Raw genomic sequence first — 20566 nt, 5'->3', positions numbered from 1 at the left:
ATAAGAGCTTAATTGTAGTACCGAATTTCTTTGGCCACTGTAATGAAGGTGCAAAATTTTTCTACAAAATTATTGATTTTACATTTTCGTCAATGTTCCATCTGACCGGCGTACTCATGACGATATATTATTCTAACTGAGAAGTGACACATCACTATGAGTGTATTCCGAACGCAGTCAATTCTAAAATTACGCGCATCATAATTTAACACATTTGCTGAAATTGTATATTTTGGTAGAAAATCAACCGAAAATAAAGTACTTGAATACTGCCAAAATAAAAAAATCCTCGCTAATTTATTCAAATGATTCGTACAATAATCGTATGGTTTAATTTTTATTCTCAAAATATGTACCAATTATTGTTTCGTTTTTTTTTTATATTCTAGTTCTTTAAATTAAATTTTTATAATAAATTTTTTCCCCCATAATTAACAGTTGATTTTATTTCCCAAAAGTGATCTTGAATTCAGGAGTCCTACGTTATTATGAACAATTAAACAATGTTTTGTGATAAATACTGTAGTTTTTGGAGATATTTTGTAACCACCTAGGTACCAAATTTTTTTTCCTTGGTTTTTAATAATAGAAAAAATATAAGGCTGTTAACCAGCAAGCCCAAAAAATAATTACCACTATTTATAATATAATTTTGTTTATTTAAAATAAACTTAATGTACAAAATCAATATTATTTATAATGGCTTAAACCATTTGGGAACCTTTTCAGTATTACTAGTAGGACGTGTGATGGTAGGTTGTGGATTCCTAGTAGTATGCGGTTCGGGATATGTTACAATATCATCTTCATCCATTGCATCACTATTTGTATCATCTGCGGTATTTTGAATACCCCTAGAAAATAATGATTAACTTAATAATATTATTTTAATTTATAATATTAGGTCAAATTAAATTCTTAATAAAAAAAACCCCGATTCCGTATTTATAGAGACACAATTTTATCACTATGAATAATAACTAAACTAACCAACCCGTTGCTATTCCATTTTTAAACCAATGTAAATTTTTAAATACCATACCTAGACCTGGATGCTATTAAACTTGCTCCACTGTACGATGAAAATTTCGTTAACAAATCGTTTCTTAAATACTGAGTCCATTCTACAGGTTGTTCGATACCAAAGTGTAAAACAGCACACGGTACACAATCAACTTCAATTAAACGAGCGCTTGGACTCAAAATTGTTTTGGGTGGTGTAGTATCTATAAAATGAATATTTTATAATTATTCCTACATGTTATTAAAGACAATGCCTTATAAAAGAATATGTCCATTTGTGCGCGGATTGTGAATGTTACTTTTTTAAATATTTAACCTGATAGCTTTTGTTGTAAAATCCTTTCTTATCGGATGCCTACGTCTTACAAAGAACATACTTCCCAAGTTTCAGATCTCTACGATCAGTGGTTTAGACTGTGCGTTGATCCGTCAGTCAGTCATTCAGGACAAAGCATTTTAGATGTATAGAAGATTATACTTATATTAATTTCACTATCTCCCGACTTACTGACAAATTTACCGATGTTTTTTTTTTTCTAGTTAAATATTTTTAAATACTTACATAAATGAAAATTTACTGTAGGATCATTTAAATATTCTCTTACAAATCCTATAACATCTTCAATTGTTTCAATTGGCTTAAATGTTCCTTGTAATACGGTACGATCGGGGAATTGAATGCGTAACACAGATCGTTTATATTGATTTAAATTGCGTAGTATACGTTTTTGTTTATCTAAGTCTCGTGTGGCAGATGTTATTAATGGTTGTTCTTCCATTTCAGCACGCCGACGCTTCAAATCTTGTAATAAGGTTTTGGCATCATTTATAGTCAAATCAAAAAATTCATCAGGTAAATCTTCATGTGGTAATGATTTAGCCATTTCTAATGTAAATGCTAAGGCGTTTCGTTCACCCAACTTTCGAAAAAAAAGGAGATAAATTTACATTTATAAGGAAGTTAAATAAGATTATAATAAAACTATATGTAGATTAATGTTATTCAATTATTATATGCCAACTCTGATAGATAAACACCGATAATTAATAAAACAAGTGTTTCTTACAATGTTAAACCTTGGAAGCTAAACTAATGGAAGCGTATGTTATTGTAAGTTTGTTTATATTTGTAAACACTATAGTTTTCGTAATATTTGAATAATTATTAATCCATATCCTCCAATAATTTAAACTGGGGAGATTTTGCTTGAAAATATTTACCTTATGAAATTTAATTTCCTCGCCAGGTTCCCGCTGCCGAAAACAAATTTAATTAATTAAAAGTATATTTTTCCAAAATTTTTAATTTTCCACAAGTAAACGAAAACAACAACAAAAATTATTTTTATATGGTACTTACAAACACGACTTCTTCATTGGATGAAGTAGTTCGTACAGGAACATGCGAATGACCAATATTGAGACTTTCACCAGATTCAGTTTTTGTAGACTTTTCAGGCGGAGCATTAATTTTAACAACTTTATTTGGCGAAGGTTTCGTTGGAGTTTCACTTTTAATTGCTGCAATATTGGCAGCACTTACAGTCTGAGAACTTTGTGATGGCGTCTGAATAGAACTTGTAGGAGTATTTGATCCACTGTCATCAGACTTAAAAGTTCGTTTGTATGGTTTTTCCTCGACTGGCTTTGGTTGTATTGGAGCTGAGACATTAGCTTGTATTTTTAATTCTTCAGGATTTCTGTATAAATATTATAAAAACTCAGAATTTTGTACCTCACAAAAATATAGTATTTTTACTCCAGTAAACGAGGGTTAAACCTCTAAATTTTTTGCTATAACCCCGATTGAGTTGAAAATATGACGGTAAGTATATAAGAAAAAGACAACGGGAATCGATAGAGGTATCATCGTTTACTGGATTATCTATGATTTATGACTTTTTAAAGAACTGCCTTGAAAAAAATCATTAATTTAGAAACTGATTAGATTTTTTCTAACACAAGAGCCTTAATTAACGATGGAATTGATTTTTATAAAATAGCATAAAATTAAAATTGTCTGTAATCAATGAAATTAAGGCTCTTTGTAAAATAATTTCAAAAATATACAAATAATGTGGTGAAATTGTTATTCGATACAGCTTAAAATGATCATTCACAATTTTGGACCAGTGTTTTATGCGATACCAGGGCCGGATTAAAAAGTAGGCAGAATAGGCAGTTGCCTAGGGCCCCCGTTTATAGGGGGCTCCCGAAAAATGAAAAAGACTTCTAAAATTTTCTTACAAAAATAAAGTTCTAGAGAGTGAAAGAAAAATATAATCCGAACTGAAAATAAATTTTACTCAAATAAATAAAACTCAATTGACCGGATTCAAAAGGCGACGACCGACGAACTAGACAAGGTTCATAAAAAGGACATTTCCGACTCATTTGACAAATTGTATGAGCGTGTAAAGAAGTGTATCGAACTGAAAGGAGAGTATATTGAATAATAAAAAAGAATTATCTCAAAATGTACACTCGTTGTTTTTATTTTGAAAAATTTCGGTTATTTTTGGAACAGAGGGTGTAGAAGCCTTTAAGCGAAAATTTCAACTAGAATGATGAATTTTTCATTGAAATGAAACAATTCCAAAGTTACGTGAACTCCAGATAGTCCATAGTCATTTGTATAAGATTCTAATGGAAGATCAATTAGCCGATGTATTTCCTAACACAGAAATAGCCCTTCTTATTTTTTTAACATTAATGATTCCAAATTGTTCTGCCGAACGATCCTTCTCGCAATTAAAAAGAATCAAAGCTGCTGAAAGAGCTACAACGTGACAAGAGCGACTCGAGATGTTAGGTATACTTTGCATTGATTCAGATTTATTGAACAAAATCGATATTGATGATATAATTGATGAATTTGCCGAAAACAAATGTAGAAAACGACATGTTTAAAATGTAGATAATAATTTTATTGATATTATTACATTGTGACAATAAAATTTTTATGAAAGATATAAGTTTGTATTTTTTAATCGAAAAAAGAAGGGAACGGACGTGAAAAAAGGGCCCCCAAATTGATGGTTGCCTAGGGTCCCGTTGAGGGTTAATCTTGCCCTGTGCGAAACACATCATGTTTGCCTGTACCACAATACGCTAACTCAAAAATGTAAAAATATATTGTGCAAAAAGTATTTTACATGACAAGGATAGGACTTTTTAAAGCGTCTCTAATATACTATAAGTAAAGTTTGCACCCCGTAAAGTTGCTTATACAAACCTGTGAATGAGTCGACACATTACTCGGCCACCTGTTACACCCAAACTTCGTAGTGTAGCATTATACAAATTTTCTTTTCCATAGATTTCTTGTCGCATATAAATAATGACTAAATTTTCAGATTCTAATTCATTTGGACATAAAGTACTTATTATTTCCCATAAAGAATCTTTTGGTTGAAATTTCCCCATTAATCTTGTACCACTTTCCAATTGTAAACCTAATATGACTTCACTCTCTACACGGGTTTTAGTAGCTGTTGATAGTTCTAATTGGGCATTATTTGGCAATCCACTAAATTGCATGAGTACCGTTGTATCTAAAACTTGGTTGTGGTGTTTTATATCGTAATCTGATGAATTTAAACCTTGTTTCTTGCATACTTCTTCCAAAATCTAAACAAAAAAATATGTATCAATTTATAAATTTTTTTTGTAAATTTACATAAAAGAATGTTTATACTTGTAAAATCGTTGTATGAGGGGTAACTTTAACATTTTGTCGTCTACCATTTGGAGCCAACACCACAATAGTTTTATTTGAAGCCATTTACAATATAAAATTTTGAACTTATTTACTTCTTGACATGAGTGCTTTGACATTTACAATAAACTCATATGGACAAGTTTGATTACATATTTTGTGCACTGTAATCGTCATGATTTTCAACTTACTGTAATTAACGCACTAATTTTGAATTATTTTATTTATATTTTTAAGGATCTTTTTTAATTGAATTTTGTATATATTTAAAATTATTATCCTGTAAAATCGATTTAACAAATCTATTACAAATCAAAATTGTTAAATAACAAATTGCTATGACATAATTTAGCTATTTTTAATATTCTTCATTTTTTATAATCTTTTTTTTGGAGTAAAACAGGATTCAATATTTGTTATTTGATTTGTGTCCTATGATTAAATTGATCTTATTTGATTACTTCACTATTACAAAGAAATAAAAAAAAAGCCGCATCCCGATATCTTCAGTCATTTTTTTGTGATGCCAAACTTGCATTACTGCAGCTCTAGACAGGAAGTTTTTTTGCCGAAATCAAATAAATCAATTAATTTTCTGGCTGGTTTTAAGCACTTGAAAATGTTTTTTATAATCGCATGAAAAAACTTTAAAAAGTTAGTCAAAGTTATCTCTTGTAAAAAACTCCAAGAAATACCTTGAAAATCAATCGGAATTTCATTTTTGGATTATTAATTCCTTTTGAATATTATTTGAAATGTTTTATAATAAACTAATGTTGTTTATTTGATGTACTTTCCCTACTTTTCCTTCAAGAAAATCTTCTAGGCTTTGTAATTTTTTAAACAGTATAGGCAATATGTAATACGTTCTTGTAAATCGCTATCTATACTAACTATAATGTATAAATTACATTTTTATTTTATTTTATTTTTTTTTTTTTTTACATAAATGTTGATGAATTTTCGGGAAAGTGGACTACGTTTGATATTTCAGCTAGTGCTACCTATTCCTTCGAAGCCTCCGTTAGCTAGTGATCAAATCTAAGCATATAAAATCATGATGAAGGCATTACTCCATCCGAGCGGGGGATATATAAATGCAGCTGCCCTCCTTGGACCTGGACTTACCATAGAATTAGTTGATTAAGTATGTGAGACATTGTGTTTATGTTAAAATACTGTTGACACATTTTTAAGCGAAAAACTTTGATTTGCTTCCTATGGAGAAAAATTACAATTTTGCCCTTCCCTCTTAGGTCAAAACCGTGAGCTAAATTAATAAAAAAATTTATTTCATTCACATTTAATTAATCTGGGTGTATCCAAATAAATGGTCGGTAATCTAGTGGGTGATAGGTTACACCTAAACAAGCATTCTGGTAAAAGAAACATGTGTCCAGAAATGTTCCCTTCAGAGCTATAGATGTTAGAAATTTTGGATACACACACCCGGTGTCCCGGTCAAAATTTTTGAATTTACGTAATGAAGGCAATATTTTTCCTGGTCACGGCAATGCAATAATCATAACTATGGCTAGACTTACTTATGGACCTCTTGGGAGTTCTAGTTAGAGCCATAGAATAATAGAACCTATCTTTTAGAGCTCTCTAGAAGTAAAGATGGAGCAAATCTAGCTTCAGTGTATATGTATAGTCCCTTTCAAAGAAAATGCGATAATCTGTAAAAAAAATTTATCTAAATATAAAATACTTTCATAGATCGCTCGTTATACATTTCATTTCTTATCAAGGTAAATAAGATAAAATCCATAAAAGTCGAATCAAACGCAGGTTCATAAAAAATGGACGTCATTACTGGTATAATCAGATCAATTAAGCTAGGCACGTGTATCATATTTTTAAGTTATTTACAAACGTAAATAACTTAAAAATATCAGAAATTCCATAAAAATTCTTGAATTACACGTGTCTAGCTGAAATTACACGTGCTGAAACATGGCTTATTAAATGGCTTTTACGTTTCGTGGAAAAGTGCTCTTGTGAGCGCCTAGCAGCAAAAGGGTGTTCTTTACTGCAATACCTCAATTTTTGAAGGTTGTGCAATTAGGATTTTTTATTAGTATGTAATAGCATAATAGTCGTATAGTTTATATTTTATATTTCAAGTATTCTAATAAGATGGGAATGACAAGAATAAAATTAATTATTTATAATTAGACTACAGGGCTGTTCAATAAGATGTTACTACGTCAATGGCAGACATATTGACCAAAAAGATGTAACCACTTAAATGGATGAGACGTGAATTTCATATAAGAAATTAATATAAAAGTAATATTTATTATTATCTCAACCATGTAATATATCTTTACCATTTAAGTTATAACAACTTTTTGGATAAAATAACTCTTATTTTTGTGGTAACGTCTTATTGATCAACCCTGTATATAACAATATGTTAAAATATTCTTAGTACACACTATATGCATGCACTATTATTATTAAGAGCCAAAAAATTTGAATAAGGGAAAGTTGAGCTTTTACGGGGCGAATTATAATAGTTTTAAAAAAACAACTATTTATGTACAAAAAATATGACTTCTAGACTAGGCTTTATTCGAGCCAGATACTCTTGGGACCAAAATCATATTTAAGCGATTGATATTATTTGTATGTCTTTAATTTCCATTTAAAATTCATACCCCTAATAAAAAATCAATATTTATTATAAGACTATGCATTTTTCTCTATTATCTTGCAACCTTGAGAGTTGCAATTTTCAAGAATAACGCCTCAGATATAGACTGTAATGTTAGCGAAAAGAAACTTGGAAGGTTAAAATCTTAAATATTATTTCTCTATAGCCTGTTTTTTCCTGCCCATGCAATATTTTCCTTATTCCTTTATCAAAATCCATGATTTACCTAATAATAGTTGGCTAATGAAGAAAAATAGAAAAATAGGTCTTAAAATGAGCTGCTTAAGAAAAAACAGGCAAGAGAAATATTATTAAAATTTAATTTTGTAATTTGTATATTGTAACTGTAATAAAATTGCCTATAAATGAAAATAAAGTAAATTACTCACTTCTATATTATTTTTCTAGCCTGTTTTTAGCTACGAATACCGCACTGCGGAACTCCGCACGGATCGAGATGGTTATTTATGATTACTATAGAAAAGCGTTTTAATATAAGCCAAATGCTATTTATAATTTTCCCCTATATTTTCATCGAATATATTGATTGGTAAATTATATTGGAAGTAATTTATTTACTCTAATATGAAGTTTTAATTATTATAAATATGTTTTATTTAAACAATTAATATTAACTAGCGAATTCATTAAAAAAAATTAAAATATTATTTTAGTTGTATATCCTCGAATCACAACAGTCTGATTGTTATAGTGATCAATTTGTTCGAAATTTAACGTATCTGTGAGGGTAAGCCAATTTTATATTTCTTGTTTTTGTAAAAATATTTGAATTTTTTTTATATACCTATTGACTTTTCACTACATCATTAGGTAAAGATTTATTGTAATGATATAATTTTAGATACGAGTTAAATATTTAATTATACCTATTATGTCCATTATAAGTTTCTATGTCAAAATTATTAATTGAAGGGCTTAAAGTATTCTAAAACTTTTCTTTACAATTGATTAGATAAAAATAATTTACGTTATACAAATCTATTTACGTTTAAAATAATAGATCCTGATTCGATTTCATATGATCAGGCCCGTGCGCAAAGGAGGGGTTTTGGGGGTTCAAACCCCTCCCATTGAGAATCTGCCTACCTACATAAATTTTGAACTAATAATATAGTCCTGTGATGGCACCCATTTATGAGACGCATTTCCACTGACGAATCAGTTACCCATGTATATTTTCAGCTCAGTATCTTCTTTGACCTTGTCTTTGAGCCGAGTACTTCAAACTGGCTAATGCTGTGAAACATATTTTGATTAAAACTTTTCAAAACTATGTGCGATATTTTCGATGTATGCGGCATATGTTGTGTTGACACTCCTTATATGTTGTTAACATTATCAACGATAAAAAGTAACATATATTTCGAGTTTTATGTATGGAGGAATAAGCAGGGCCGGATTTAAATTTCTGCCGCCCTGGGGCACTGAAGAAAATGCCGCCCTATGACTGAAATTTTATTTTAATAGTTTTGATATCTTATTTAAAAAAAATTAGGATAACTAATTAATTGCAGAAAATTTATTATGTATTACATATTATTTATTACTGTTCTTTTAAATTTAAATTAATTAGTGTTATTGGATAATTCTCCAATTTTAGGAAAATTCTTTGATCAATTAAAGTTTCTGTTATCAAAAAGACATAGATAATTTGAAAATATTTTTAATTCTTCAAAAAAACTATATTTCTGAAATTTATCAATTCCAGAAAATAAAAATATCAAATTTTATTTTTGCAAACCTTTATGGAAATAAATTAATATAACTATTTTAATTGTTTTCACTTAAATTTCCTATATTATAATATACAAAATTTTGATTTGATACATAATGCATAAATTATATTTCTTGAAAAATAAAATGTTTATTTAAAAGAAGTTAATTATATATTGTATTGAAAATATTTTCTCACTTTCCAAATTTTGCCGCCCTAGAAAATTTGCCGCCCTGGTCACTAGCCCCGACTGCCCCTAGTGTAAATCCACCACTGGGAATAAGTGAGATCGTCCAGAGATGAGGGTGGATTAGGCTAGTGTGGCTCATATAATTATTGCACTTCTTTTTCATTTTCGGTAATATAATGAGCAGCTCTTCGTGACAAATATTTGAATTATATATTTATAGAAGATATTCTATTTTTAGAGGTAAATTCCCTATAATTAAAGGCATCTGTTGGAGATTACTATAAGACGTCACGTGTAGTTAGTTTAATGAAACATAATTTTTCCCAACAAACAAAGAATTAATCACAAAGAATATTCCATAATCCAAACATTAAATATTTGTTAGATAAACTAAAGAAAAACAACCGGCAAACAACTAAATACAAGTAGAAATTGCGTATTTAGCATTCCGTACCATGATAAAGATCATTGTTTGCACTGTGCTTTACCTTTTTGAATGACAACCTTTTTGGGGTGATTTCTTTGAATAATTATGTCATTATCTTATGTACTTAATGGTATAAATTGATATTTTCTGATTATTAATTTTCTGTAAATCTTTGGCAGTCCGGTAACGTTTAGGTATTTCTTTACGAATGATAGTGATTTTTAAAATCTTTTCGGGGGGTAAACGGTCCAAGCTAAGGGGCCAAGTACACATTTTAAGACGTATTTTGCGAAAATTTCTTACGGGCTACTTAGGATATCTCGCAGTTACTTGATAGTTACTTGATAATATACTGTCACTCTGAATGTATCCCGACCAGGAAATGAAGAAGTAATATCTTTGGCATATTCAACTGCTATGGCTTTTGAGAGTTCCAAGATATGGTGTTCATTTTGAATAAAATTTTCCCTTCCTGCAGAAATTACATTAATTAGGCTGTCATATTTACTATTTACGCGCACCCCTTTGTAAACTCGAACATGTACGCACGTTCTTTCTCTGCCTAATTGATAATCCACCTCTGGAAATTTGTCTGGACTCGAAAACCTATACATTCAGTATCGCTTTTTCTCTGATTCGCCTTTTAAAAAATGGTACGGAACCAATAAACAATAGTTGATGCATTTTTTTTCTTCAAATAATGGAAATGTATATCAAATCAAATAATGGAAATATATATACTTCAGACTACAGAGAATATTTTTCTACATTAAATTACAAGAGTTATTTAAAAAAAAAATAGGTTCAGTATGATGTACTGAATGTAAATGCTCAAAATCCTTACAAAAATAGGTGGGGAAAGTGCGTCCATTCTAAGGAAAACCGTTTCAGGCAATATTTCCATAACTGTGCGCTTAGGCAAAAAATGGTAATAACATTTATTGTAGATAATTAAATTAACTACCAATTTGTAAAAATTTTTTTTGTATCACTAACAGTTTATGACTTATACGACTATGACGATTTACTTATTGATTATTTGACCGATATCTCTTCTAATATTTATTTAAAATTATTTTAAAATAAAATTATTTTACAAAAAAGTTAGTTAATTTAATTATCTACAATAAAGGTTATTACCATTTTTGGTCTAAAGTGCGCGGCTATGGAGATATAGCCTAAAACGGTTTTCCTTAAAATTAGCCTATTTTTGTAAGAATTTTGTGTATTTTCATTCAGTATGTGATACTGATCCTATTTAAATAATAAAATAACTCCTGCAATTTAGTGCATTGTGGACAAGAGTAACTAGCTTCTATATAACCTGTATTAATATGCCTATAGAACTTTTTAATAAGTTATTAAACAATGTAATTAATGTACGCGTTTTCAGTAAATGTACTATAATTGTTATCTTTATTTAAAGTAAATATGAATTATTTTATAATAGATGATCATAAGTAAGGTTTTTCGTGTGAAATTTTCATTCGTTAATAAAAAAAGAAAAAAGAAGAATAGAAAAAACTATCAAATCACAAATGAAAATTTCAATAAGTAATACTTAGTCAATACTAATTTAGTATTTAATTATCTGATAAATAAATTAAAAAAATTTAGTATTAATTTCGTTCATAAAGCAATGTTGTGAAATTTTTTTATTTGTCAAATTTTGGAAAAAGAGTGTAACTTTAATAGGTGAGTGAATTGTATACATATTTTTTGATTCATAAAAGAAAAATTCTGTACTCGATTATAGAATACAAAAGGTTGTATTGGGAGTCAACACTTGCTTTCTTATTATCTCTCTTGAGAACACTAAATGTAAGCTTTTGGAAACATGCTGTCACTATAGTACAGTAAAAGATGTTACAAAAATCGGCTAATAAAGGAAAATGAAAGAAACCGCTTGCATTTTACTAAACGTCATGAAATGTTTTTCTCAGGTGTCAAATATCATTAGTAACGCATGAGTTAGTGGCGCAAATGTTTCTTTTTGTTAATAAATAATAAATTGTTACTTCAATGGAACGATCATTGTTAAAGTTCACTTAAAAATTAGTAATTAGGCAACTTGTTTGACGTAAATGTTAAGTGTTTGTTAAATACTCGAAAACTATTATACATGTATAACGTATACGTAATTCAAGTTGCCTATTTATTAATTTTGTAAGTCAACTTCAACATTGATCGTATATATATACTCCTAAAAATAAAGCTGACTTCATTCGTTTGGAACTCTTTGGATCCTTGAACTGCCGCAAGAATAGGAGCTGTAACCAATAAGGAACACCCCAATTATCAGAACATACTCGTAAACTTCTGGTAAACCGTCTTAATAGGTTTGTTTTTCTAAGGATTTCGAAGTTAGCCCATTTTCCTCATAAAAAGTTCATTTTAGCGTTTCGATATTGGTTTTACTCTACTCTTCAAACTAGCTTACTTACTAATAAATTATTATTTGGGGCAGTAGTTTTGCGTAAAAAATGCTTAATTTACTTTCAACATAACAGAAAAATTTTGCAACATAAAGTTATAAATAAGAGATAAGAAATAATTTATTCTACAAAATTAAATTAAATTGAATATGTAAACTAAAATTGGGACACCTATTATTAATGCCATTTACAAGTCTACATTTGACGTCTGAAAAAGTGTATACTTTACCTATATAAACCAAAATTTTTAAGGAAAATTGAACAGTTACGATAATGGTAAAAAAATCGAAACTTCTCAGACATAAATAACGTAAAAAACTATTTTATTTAGTTTATCAACAAGTTGTTTAAATTTGTGATAAGTGATTAAAATTATATCAATTTGTATTCGAATTTCCAAAAGATGTTTTGCGCGAGTATTTACTATTTATTTATGTTTCAAAGATTTATTTAATCTTCGGTTCAATTTGAAGGTATTTACCGGTTCATTATTTTAGAATTATAGTACAAGATCCGAATTAAGGTCGATCTTCACCCATCTGTTTACTGAATGAAAGTTATTTGTTATGAAATGTATAATATTTACAAATATTCCTGTAATAGGTTGCCTAAAAAAATATGGTCAAGACAACTTTTGATAAAAATATCAAAACTTGTAAAGCTTGTAAACTTTATTTTTGACTGATATTTTGTGGACAATCATATAGCAACGCATTTGTAATAAAATTATCTTTATTTGGGTATGCGAGTCAATGAATTAACAGATGAACGTAATTACTATTCACAATTTGTATAAATGCGATAATAATGAACGAAAAGAGGCAGGCAACATAGCTGCTGCACATTCTTTATGGCTTTATCTTTCGAGTAGATCAAAATTTGTTAAATATGCGAGTCAGTGAAAAATTTCAAAAAATTTTACTCTTTTTATTTTCACTAAAAGTAGCCTTGACCACATTTTTTTAGGCAACCCATTGCAGGAATATTTGTTAACATTTTGTATTTCATAAAAAATAACTTTCATTCGGTAAACAGATGGGTGAAGGTCCATTTTTTCTGGTTAAATTTTTGTTGGTAAAATATCTCTCGGAGTACTTCTTCATCAAGATTAGAAATAACTATAGTAATTTTTTTTAATATTATAGTTTTCTCATGGACAAATTTTAAATTATAATAATTACCGTAGATAAAAGTTTGTACGATATACATACGTATGATAAGGCAAATACTTGCCTTCTGTGGAAACGCATACGTACGTTAATAATGCTTTTATTCCACTTGGATAGTAAATAACTATTATTTAATCAGAAAAGTTTGAATTGGCTTCTAAATTTAGTTAGTATCTTTGGCTTGTTACAACATTAGTTTAATTGAATTGAATTGAATTTATGAAACCGTAAGTTTAAAATTTGTAAAACTTTTATTTTTTATAAATTTTAATTAAAACAAACAATCTAATGAACAATTTATATGAACTTTGTTATTACATATCGTATTATCATTATTCACCATGAGCCATGACATTGTCAAGTATATGTTAATTAATTTTAATATAACAATCATAAGACGCGCGAGCAAAGGAGCATAAGACAATAATTAAAACACTTGTGAGCAGCAAAGCTCCATCACTAAGGTCATATTTCCTCTCATACTCCAGCAAACAAGTGAATTTGGAATTAAGCTTTGTTCACTCTCTAGATCAAAAGTTACATAGTGCCTAGTGGTGCTTTTGTCCAGAGAGTGGTTGCGGGATAAGAACTAAATTTTTCTCCTCTAAACTTTTTTTTTTACTTTATTATTTTTCTAGTTTTTTAACAATAAAGACAATTTTTCATTATAACAATAATGATCACTAACCAAACTTTTATAGGCAATAGCTAACACATAAATGTAAAGTATGTTGTATAAATGTAAAAAGAAATTACAATTTTAGGTACAATAATGGTTGACGGAGTTGGAATAATGCAGGAAAATGATCCTAATAAACAAAAATTGGAATTGTTTGTAATTGATTTGGGTCATAAAAATCAAATAGAATGTTTGAAAGAAAATGATAATAAATCGGAAAAAGATGACGCAACACGTACGAATAATAAAAACAATGAATTTGAATCCGCTAAATTACGAGATTATATAGCATTTTGGTTATTAGCATGTTGTAATAATTTTGGTTATACATTGTTATTAACTGCAGCCCATGATATTTTAAAAGATAGCGGGGATTTTACTGTAAGTTTATTACATATTTTTCATTAACTTTTTGTCTGTCTGTTTGGGACAAATCTAATATTTGAAAATTAATTTTTTTTCAAAACGTTGTGTAACAACTCAATCCATGTTCACAACATTCAATAATTGATCTTAACACGGCAATGTTTGAGCATAGCTAGGGTTGCACAAATACGGATCTAAGAAGTTTCAGTAGAGGCTCCTGAAATCTTAAAAAAAGATAAATCTTAAATAAATGTATTAAAGATAAAAATTAATACATTTGTTTTAATTCTTTATTTTTTCAGCCAGATGACATAAATGATGCAACGCTTACTAGAGATTGTAATTTAATATCAACAGGAACAATTTTACTAGCGGATTCATTACCAGGCTTACTAGTTAAAGTAATAGCACCATTTATTCCAGCATCTGTACAGTAAGTTTAAAACTTTTTCTTTTATACTTTGCGAAAATAAACAATCGACTTTTATAATTTAATCTTTTCTAGCATTCGTATGGTTTGTGTGGTTAGCACTTATAGTTTAGGTTTATTGTTAGTGGCATTTTCAAAGTCTGTTTGGGTTGCTATTATAGGAACTGCAATAACATCTTTATCTGGTGGTTTAGGAGAAGTAACCTGTTTATCACATAGTCCTTATTTTCCAGGGTTTGTATAAATTAATGACTGGAGTATATTGAAAATGTTTTATACCCGTTCAAGTTGAATCATTTTATAATTTTAAATCTTTAACTTATTTGAAAGATTGGGCGAGACAAATATATTGATCGTAAATAAAGCCATTAAATAATTCGTTCATATTCATTAAAGTCTGGTTTATTATAGTGGCTACTTACTTTGAAATTTAACATTTAAGTAATATATTTATGAATTAAGCCACAAAAATTTCATGTGTAAATCTGTACATTTCTTTACTATCTGACGCCTTTTCTTTACTGTTTTGTAAATTGTTGATACATTCACCCATTTCTACCAAAAGTGCCTTGAGGGCTATTAGTTCAGGTCTCCTATTTGGAAAAGGAAAAAAATCTCTTTGAACATGTCGTCTTAACTTAACTATTTTTTGCCTTTCAATACATACATAGTTCATTTTTACTGAATTATTAAATAATTATTAATGTTATCAAGTGGTTATAGTGTCAAATTCCTTTCTGCGTTTTTTCAGACCGATAGCTTAAATATGACGTTATCGTGCTTTCGAAAAAAATCTTAGAGAGAAGCTGGGTAGGTATACTTGATGAGTTTTATCGAGGCCAACATTTCAAAAAACAAAGTTCTTAAATTTTTAAAGCACATAGTTTAATTTAAGTAGTTCGATCTTTTAATTCTGATTTAAAATAACTTATATTTAGCAAAAATATAAATTCGAATCAATTAAATAGTACTATTCGCTCGGCTCGAAAACATAGCTCTACTTTAAAGCTAAAAAGTTGGCCTTGATAAAACGCATCAAGTATAGACTCGCCAAAAGGACGTCGTTCACGAAATTTCAAGTATGTTTTAATCATTTTACAAAGAACCTTTTCTATCCAACAGTCTATTTTCTTTAGATTTTATTGATAATTTGATTGAATGAGCAAAATATTCTTAAAGGTAGGAAAACGAAAGAAAAACATTAATAATCGCTACGGATGAAATTCGGACGTAAATCATTTTCGATATTCCAGGCAAATTAATATTCAATAATTATTATAAATTTATGAATTGTTTTAAAACTTATTTGTATAGGTCAGTATTAGGAGGATGGGCATCGGGTAATGCAGCAGCCGGTTTGATTGGATCTTTTGCATTAGCAAGCTTTACATTTTTTGGATTATCAGCTCGTCAAACTGTTTTAATTGCGATATGTATACCTGTGGTAATGGCTATCACGTAAGGAAAAATATATAAGTTTATGTATTTCTTGCAGTAAATAATCTAAGAATATCTTCTTTATATTATAGTTTTTGGTGTTTACTATCGAAAGTGGATAAAACAGTTTTAGTCAACAATAGCAATGAACAGTCTAAACCTAGCGAAGTACAAAAAGTTATTACGCCAACGACAAGGAAAGAAAAACTGAAATCGTTGCCAACATTACTACAATATATGATTCCTATATTTTTAATTTACTTTTTTCAATATTTCATCAATCAAGGTTTGGTAAGTTTTTAAAAAATATACTTTACTTTTTTCAATTACATTCAAGACCCATAAGAAACGACCAGAAAAGCCAGTGGGCTAGGAGGGGAGAAGGTCAGAAAGACGGAGACATAAAAATTATAGATATAAAAATGTTGAGTATACAAATTTTAACAATAAAAAAACAAATTTGAGCGATTCGCAAATGCGAAAAATGATGTGGAATCCTAAAATTCGATCTTTCGAGTGAATCAGACCTACAAAACGCGATCTTGAGTGAAATGTAAATCGGAAATTAAATGACTCGCAGTTGAAATAAAATGTTACTCGTTACAGATCGAATTAGTTCAATTTGATAGCACATGGATTGATCATAGTGCTCAATATCGATGGATTCAAGTGGTTTATCAAATTGGAAAATTTATTGCTCAGTCATCAAGAGAGTGGATTAAAGTTGAAAAAGTTTGGATACTGGTTTTCTTTCAGGTAAAATGAGTTTTTATTTCAAATAATTGGTTAAATTCAATAGTGCCCATAACTACTTATCTATTGGTTTTTGGATAATTAAAGTATACTAGGCACCTTCGACTTAAAATTGTCCAAAGAATACGCTCTTAAGCAATGTTCATCTGGTTACATGACACTCTGTATAAGTGTACATGTGTGTATCCTGCTTTTTGCCTAGAGGAGGCAAAACAAGAATTTTTGGTTTAGAGATGGGCCGATCCGAATTTTTTAGCCTAAAAATTTCATAAGTTTAACAGTATTTTGGCATAAAAATATACTTAGCTATTAGCATATTAAATCAATGGTAAATCCAGTTCCTTGGGGGGGGGTTGCCCTGACCGGCCTACTCTCGGTAAGCCATAGTATATATCATCAGCTAGATTTGACGGTGGACAAATCACAGTATTTGTGGAAATACTGCGTTCAAATCCGGGTTAGAATTGGTAGATGTATCGATTACTTTTAAGCAAAAATGAAAACTTTCAATCTTTTTTTTTTACGTCTTTTCTCTCATCGAGAATTAGTGGGACTCATAGTATCGGAGAGTAGTAAGTGAATCTTTCCGAATTGATATTGAGTTTCGAACAAAAAATAAATACCTAGTATAAACTTTCGACTTGGCATCTTTAACAATAATTTAAATTTTTTTTTCTTTTAGTTTTTAAATGTAATAGTTTTTCTAAATGAAGTACTATTCTATATTTTACCATACTTACCAATAGTATTTGTATTCGCCATATGGGAAGGTTTTGTTGGTGGTTTAACATATGTAAATATATTTCGTCAAGTTCGACGTGATATACCATCAAATAATCAAGATTTTGCATTAGTTATGACAAGTTTATCAGATAGTTGTGGTATTGCATCATCTGGATTTATATCAATAACAATACATAATTTAATTTGTCAATTACCAAAACCAACACGATGGAGTTTTTAAATTAGACTAGTACCTATTTATTTTATTATTATTAATATATTTTTTAAGGATGTAAGAAGATTACATTAATTTTATTGTAAAAATTAATTTTAAAATCATGTAAATAGAAACGATTGTTTGTAAAATTAGAAATCTGAATATACAGTTTTTTACTCGAAGATGTGATTTGAGTTTGATTTTACTTATATTTCATAATACAGCCTATTCGTTGTGTGCGTAGTCACAATAGGGACAATATGAACATAATGGTAGGGACAATAAAAACGATGCCAGCGCTTCCAGTGAAAAATTTTGACGATAAATGAGGCTGTTATGACTAATTTGAAATTCTTTACATGTTAATGTTATAGAAAATGTCAAATTAAAATTATTGAAAATTAACTAATTAATTAAACTTAATGCATTTAAAATTGTGAAAATAAGAAATCAAATTGCACAAATATTATTTTTCAAATGTAAATTATCATAATTATTTTTTAAATTTGTGAGACAATAATATTAAATTTTCAATGTAAGCCATAAATGCAATCCATACAATTATATATGCATCCATACAATTCTATAATTACAGTAGTGTATCGTTATCATGGAAACGCCTCTAATAAAACTCATGCACGGTGCGAATATACCGGGGTGAATGAGACTTAATATAACAGAGAGTTATAAGGTATGAATATCTGAAAATTTGGTAGTTCAGGGAAAGCCAATGAATCTTTATAAAAACTGTACGAACGTACTGTTTAAAGCTTACTTAAAGAAGTTAAAAACAAAAATTTCTGTGATCTTCCTTAGGGGACGGGAGTCACCCCTTCTCGGGGGTGGAAAAATTTCCGCTGAAAATGACAACGGGAATCGATATAGGAATGAATTCTAAGCAAAATGTGGCTTTAAAACATATTTTGAAAGGCAATACTTTCCGAGTTATTGGCAATTGAAATTCGGAGTATTTCACTTCAAATAATAGAAAAATTTGACGTTTTCCGAAAAAATTATATCGTACACCTTTTTTATAAAAAACCGTGAAAATGAAAAAAGTTTCAAGTCATTTGCATGAAAATTGACGGAGTTATGATGAAAACAAAGTTTATCGAACGTTTCTTTTTATGTTTAATTCAGCACAAAAACTGATGAATTTACCACGGGAACTAAAATTTATGCTTGCCGCTTTCCAATTAACTTTAGGTACCGATAACAGTCTCAAGAAGTTATAGCAGTTTCGGATAAATATTTTTTGAAATATTGCAATTTAAATGCAAAAAATTTCGGGGGAAAAATTATTAAATGAATCTTTATAGTTTTTATAAAGATTCATTGACTGTTCTTGGATTCCGAGGTATAAATCTTACGGATCTCCACTAATAATCGAGTAACTCAATATTTGGGAGTAATTACCTATAGTCTCATCCTTTTAAATAAACAGTGTGTCAAATTAAGTCGGCTTCATATAATAAAAAAAAAAAATATTGATCAACAATTCTGCATGGCCTTAGACCCAATATGAAATAATCAGATATCAATCAATCTTGCCCAAAGAACCTTTATTTTTGCAATATTTATTGAGAAAAGTTGATTCTAATTGAAAACTACGGTCAGATATAACTTTTCTCTGTATAAGTGTCTTTTGATAATTTATGTCTACAGATCGAAACTTAATCTAGGATGCACTGGATTTTGGGAGAATATAAAGACTCTATATCTAAAATTGAATAAAAACTGAAATTGATTTTATAAAAATTTTGGTCGATTATCAAATATTGACCTTAATATTCTGACGAGTTGTTTAGCTGTATCATCCGTTCTTTTATGGAACACTCCATATACGTTAAGACAATCTTGATATATATAAAAATTCTTAAATTAGAAGCGTAACGAATTAGATTGTATAAAAACTATAAATAAAACAATACAATATGATAAATACCTACAAAACAGTTAAAAAAGAATTCTTTTTGATATAAATTTTATTATCTTTTAGATTTTAACTTGTTATTTGGTCAAAAAAGCATGTCGCGCATTTATTTCAAAAACGATTTAATTGTCTATAAGTATGTACACTTCTTTGAAGTAATTATAACATTTTTTTAAAAGTTAAATGAAAGTAAACTTATTTATTTAAATAATTATAATATGCTTACTAACAATTTTATTACCAAAAATTTATTTTTATTAATATATTTTTATAATTAACATACTTTTTTTATGAATAATATTTTTTAACATCTCCTACGGGTGATATTAAAATAAAGCAAATTTTTATAAGTAAATACTTGTACCTGGATATAAGAAAATGCATTCATTCAATACGCTATCTAAATTCCTTGAAATTTCCTTGAAAATTTTCTCTCTCTACGAAAATAGCTAACAACTTTTGTTGAAAAAATTTGCTCTAAAACCGAATAGTTTTGAAACAATCGAATAAAAAAGAAGATATTTTTATAAATACATTGTTGCACTATAGATAAAATTTTGCATTTAATTTCTGTAGAATCTAATTGGCTTTCCGGACCAAAGTTTTAAGTTTTTTTTTTTAAATGACCAATGTATTTTCTACGTCTATTAGTCGTATTTGAAAATTTAGCGA

The 20566-nt window shown here is 28.8% G+C and overlaps 2 protein-coding genes across 3 annotated transcripts; one reads left to right on the top strand and one right to left on the bottom strand.

Annotated features, from left to right (window-relative positions):
* Window positions 1-684: 684 nt before the first annotated feature.
* Window positions 685-4889, bottom strand: LOC123299372 (tether containing UBX domain for GLUT4). Its single transcript, XM_044881750.1, has 7 exons — window positions 4721-4889; window positions 4259-4653; window positions 2384-2723; window positions 2245-2277; window positions 1586-1943; window positions 1043-1226; window positions 685-854 (listed from the first exon to the last, which is right to left on the bottom strand). The coding sequence occupies exons 1-7, from the start codon at window positions 4805-4807 to the stop codon at window positions 695-697; spliced, it is 1557 nt and encodes a 518-aa protein (XP_044737685.1). The 5' UTR covers window positions 4808-4889; the 3' UTR covers window positions 685-694.
* Window positions 4890-8080: 3191 nt separating this feature from the next.
* On the top strand, window positions 8081-18019 carry LOC123299373 (battenin-like). 2 transcript variants are annotated; one of them, XM_044881753.1, is made up of 8 exons: window positions 8081-8148; window positions 14121-14416; window positions 14704-14834; window positions 14907-15065; window positions 16146-16289; window positions 16361-16559; window positions 16875-17024; window positions 17704-18019. In XM_044881753.1, the coding sequence occupies exons 2-8, from the start codon at window positions 14129-14131 to the stop codon at window positions 17983-17985; spliced, it is 1353 nt and encodes a 450-aa protein (XP_044737688.1). In that variant the 5' UTR covers window positions 8081-8148; window positions 14121-14128; the 3' UTR covers window positions 17986-18019. The 2 variants fall into 2 exon arrangements, with proteins under 2 accessions (XP_044737688.1, XP_044737687.1); XM_044881752.1 differs by lacking the exon at window positions 8081-8148 and adding an exon at window positions 11327-11447.
* The last annotated feature ends 2547 nt before the right edge of the window (window positions 18020-20566 follow it).

The sequence above is a fragment of the Chrysoperla carnea genome, chromosome 4 (genome assembly GCF_905475395.1).
Source record: "Chrysoperla carnea chromosome 4, inChrCarn1.1, whole genome shotgun sequence".
NCBI classification, from domain to species: Eukaryota; Metazoa; Arthropoda; class Insecta; order Neuroptera; family Chrysopidae; genus Chrysoperla; species Chrysoperla carnea.
Note: the sequence above shows the minus strand (reverse complement) of the source record. Positions and strands in the feature narration are given on the sequence as shown.

What these genes read in the sequence shown, in the direction of transcription:
- LOC123299372 (XM_044881750.1), bottom strand. Translation starts at nt 4,807, where the DNA reads ATGGCTTCAAATAAAACTATTGTGGTGTTGGCTCCAAATGGTAGACGA. An exon ending in CCAATGAAGAAGTCGTGTTT is followed by an intron (nt 2,278 to 2,383) that starts GTAAGTACCATA and finishes TGTTTTCGGCAG; the next exon opens with CGGGAACCTGGCGAGGAAAT. An exon ending in TACAGTAAATTTTCATTTAT is followed by an intron (nt 1,227 to 1,585) that starts GTAAGTATTTAA and finishes TTCATTTTATAG; the next exon opens with ATACTACACCACCCAAAACA.
- LOC123299373 (XM_044881753.1), top strand. Translation starts at nt 14,129, where the DNA reads ATGGTTGACGGAGTTGGAATAATGCAGGAAAATGATCCTAATAAACAA. An exon ending in AAGATAGCGGGGATTTTACT is followed by an intron (nt 14,417 to 14,703) that starts GTAAGTTTATTA and finishes TTATTTTTTCAG; the next exon opens with CCAGATGACATAAATGATGC. An exon ending in CATAGTCCTTATTTTCCAGG is followed by an intron (nt 15,066 to 16,145) that starts GTTTGTATAAAT and finishes TTATTTGTATAG; the next exon opens with GTCAGTATTAGGAGGATGGG.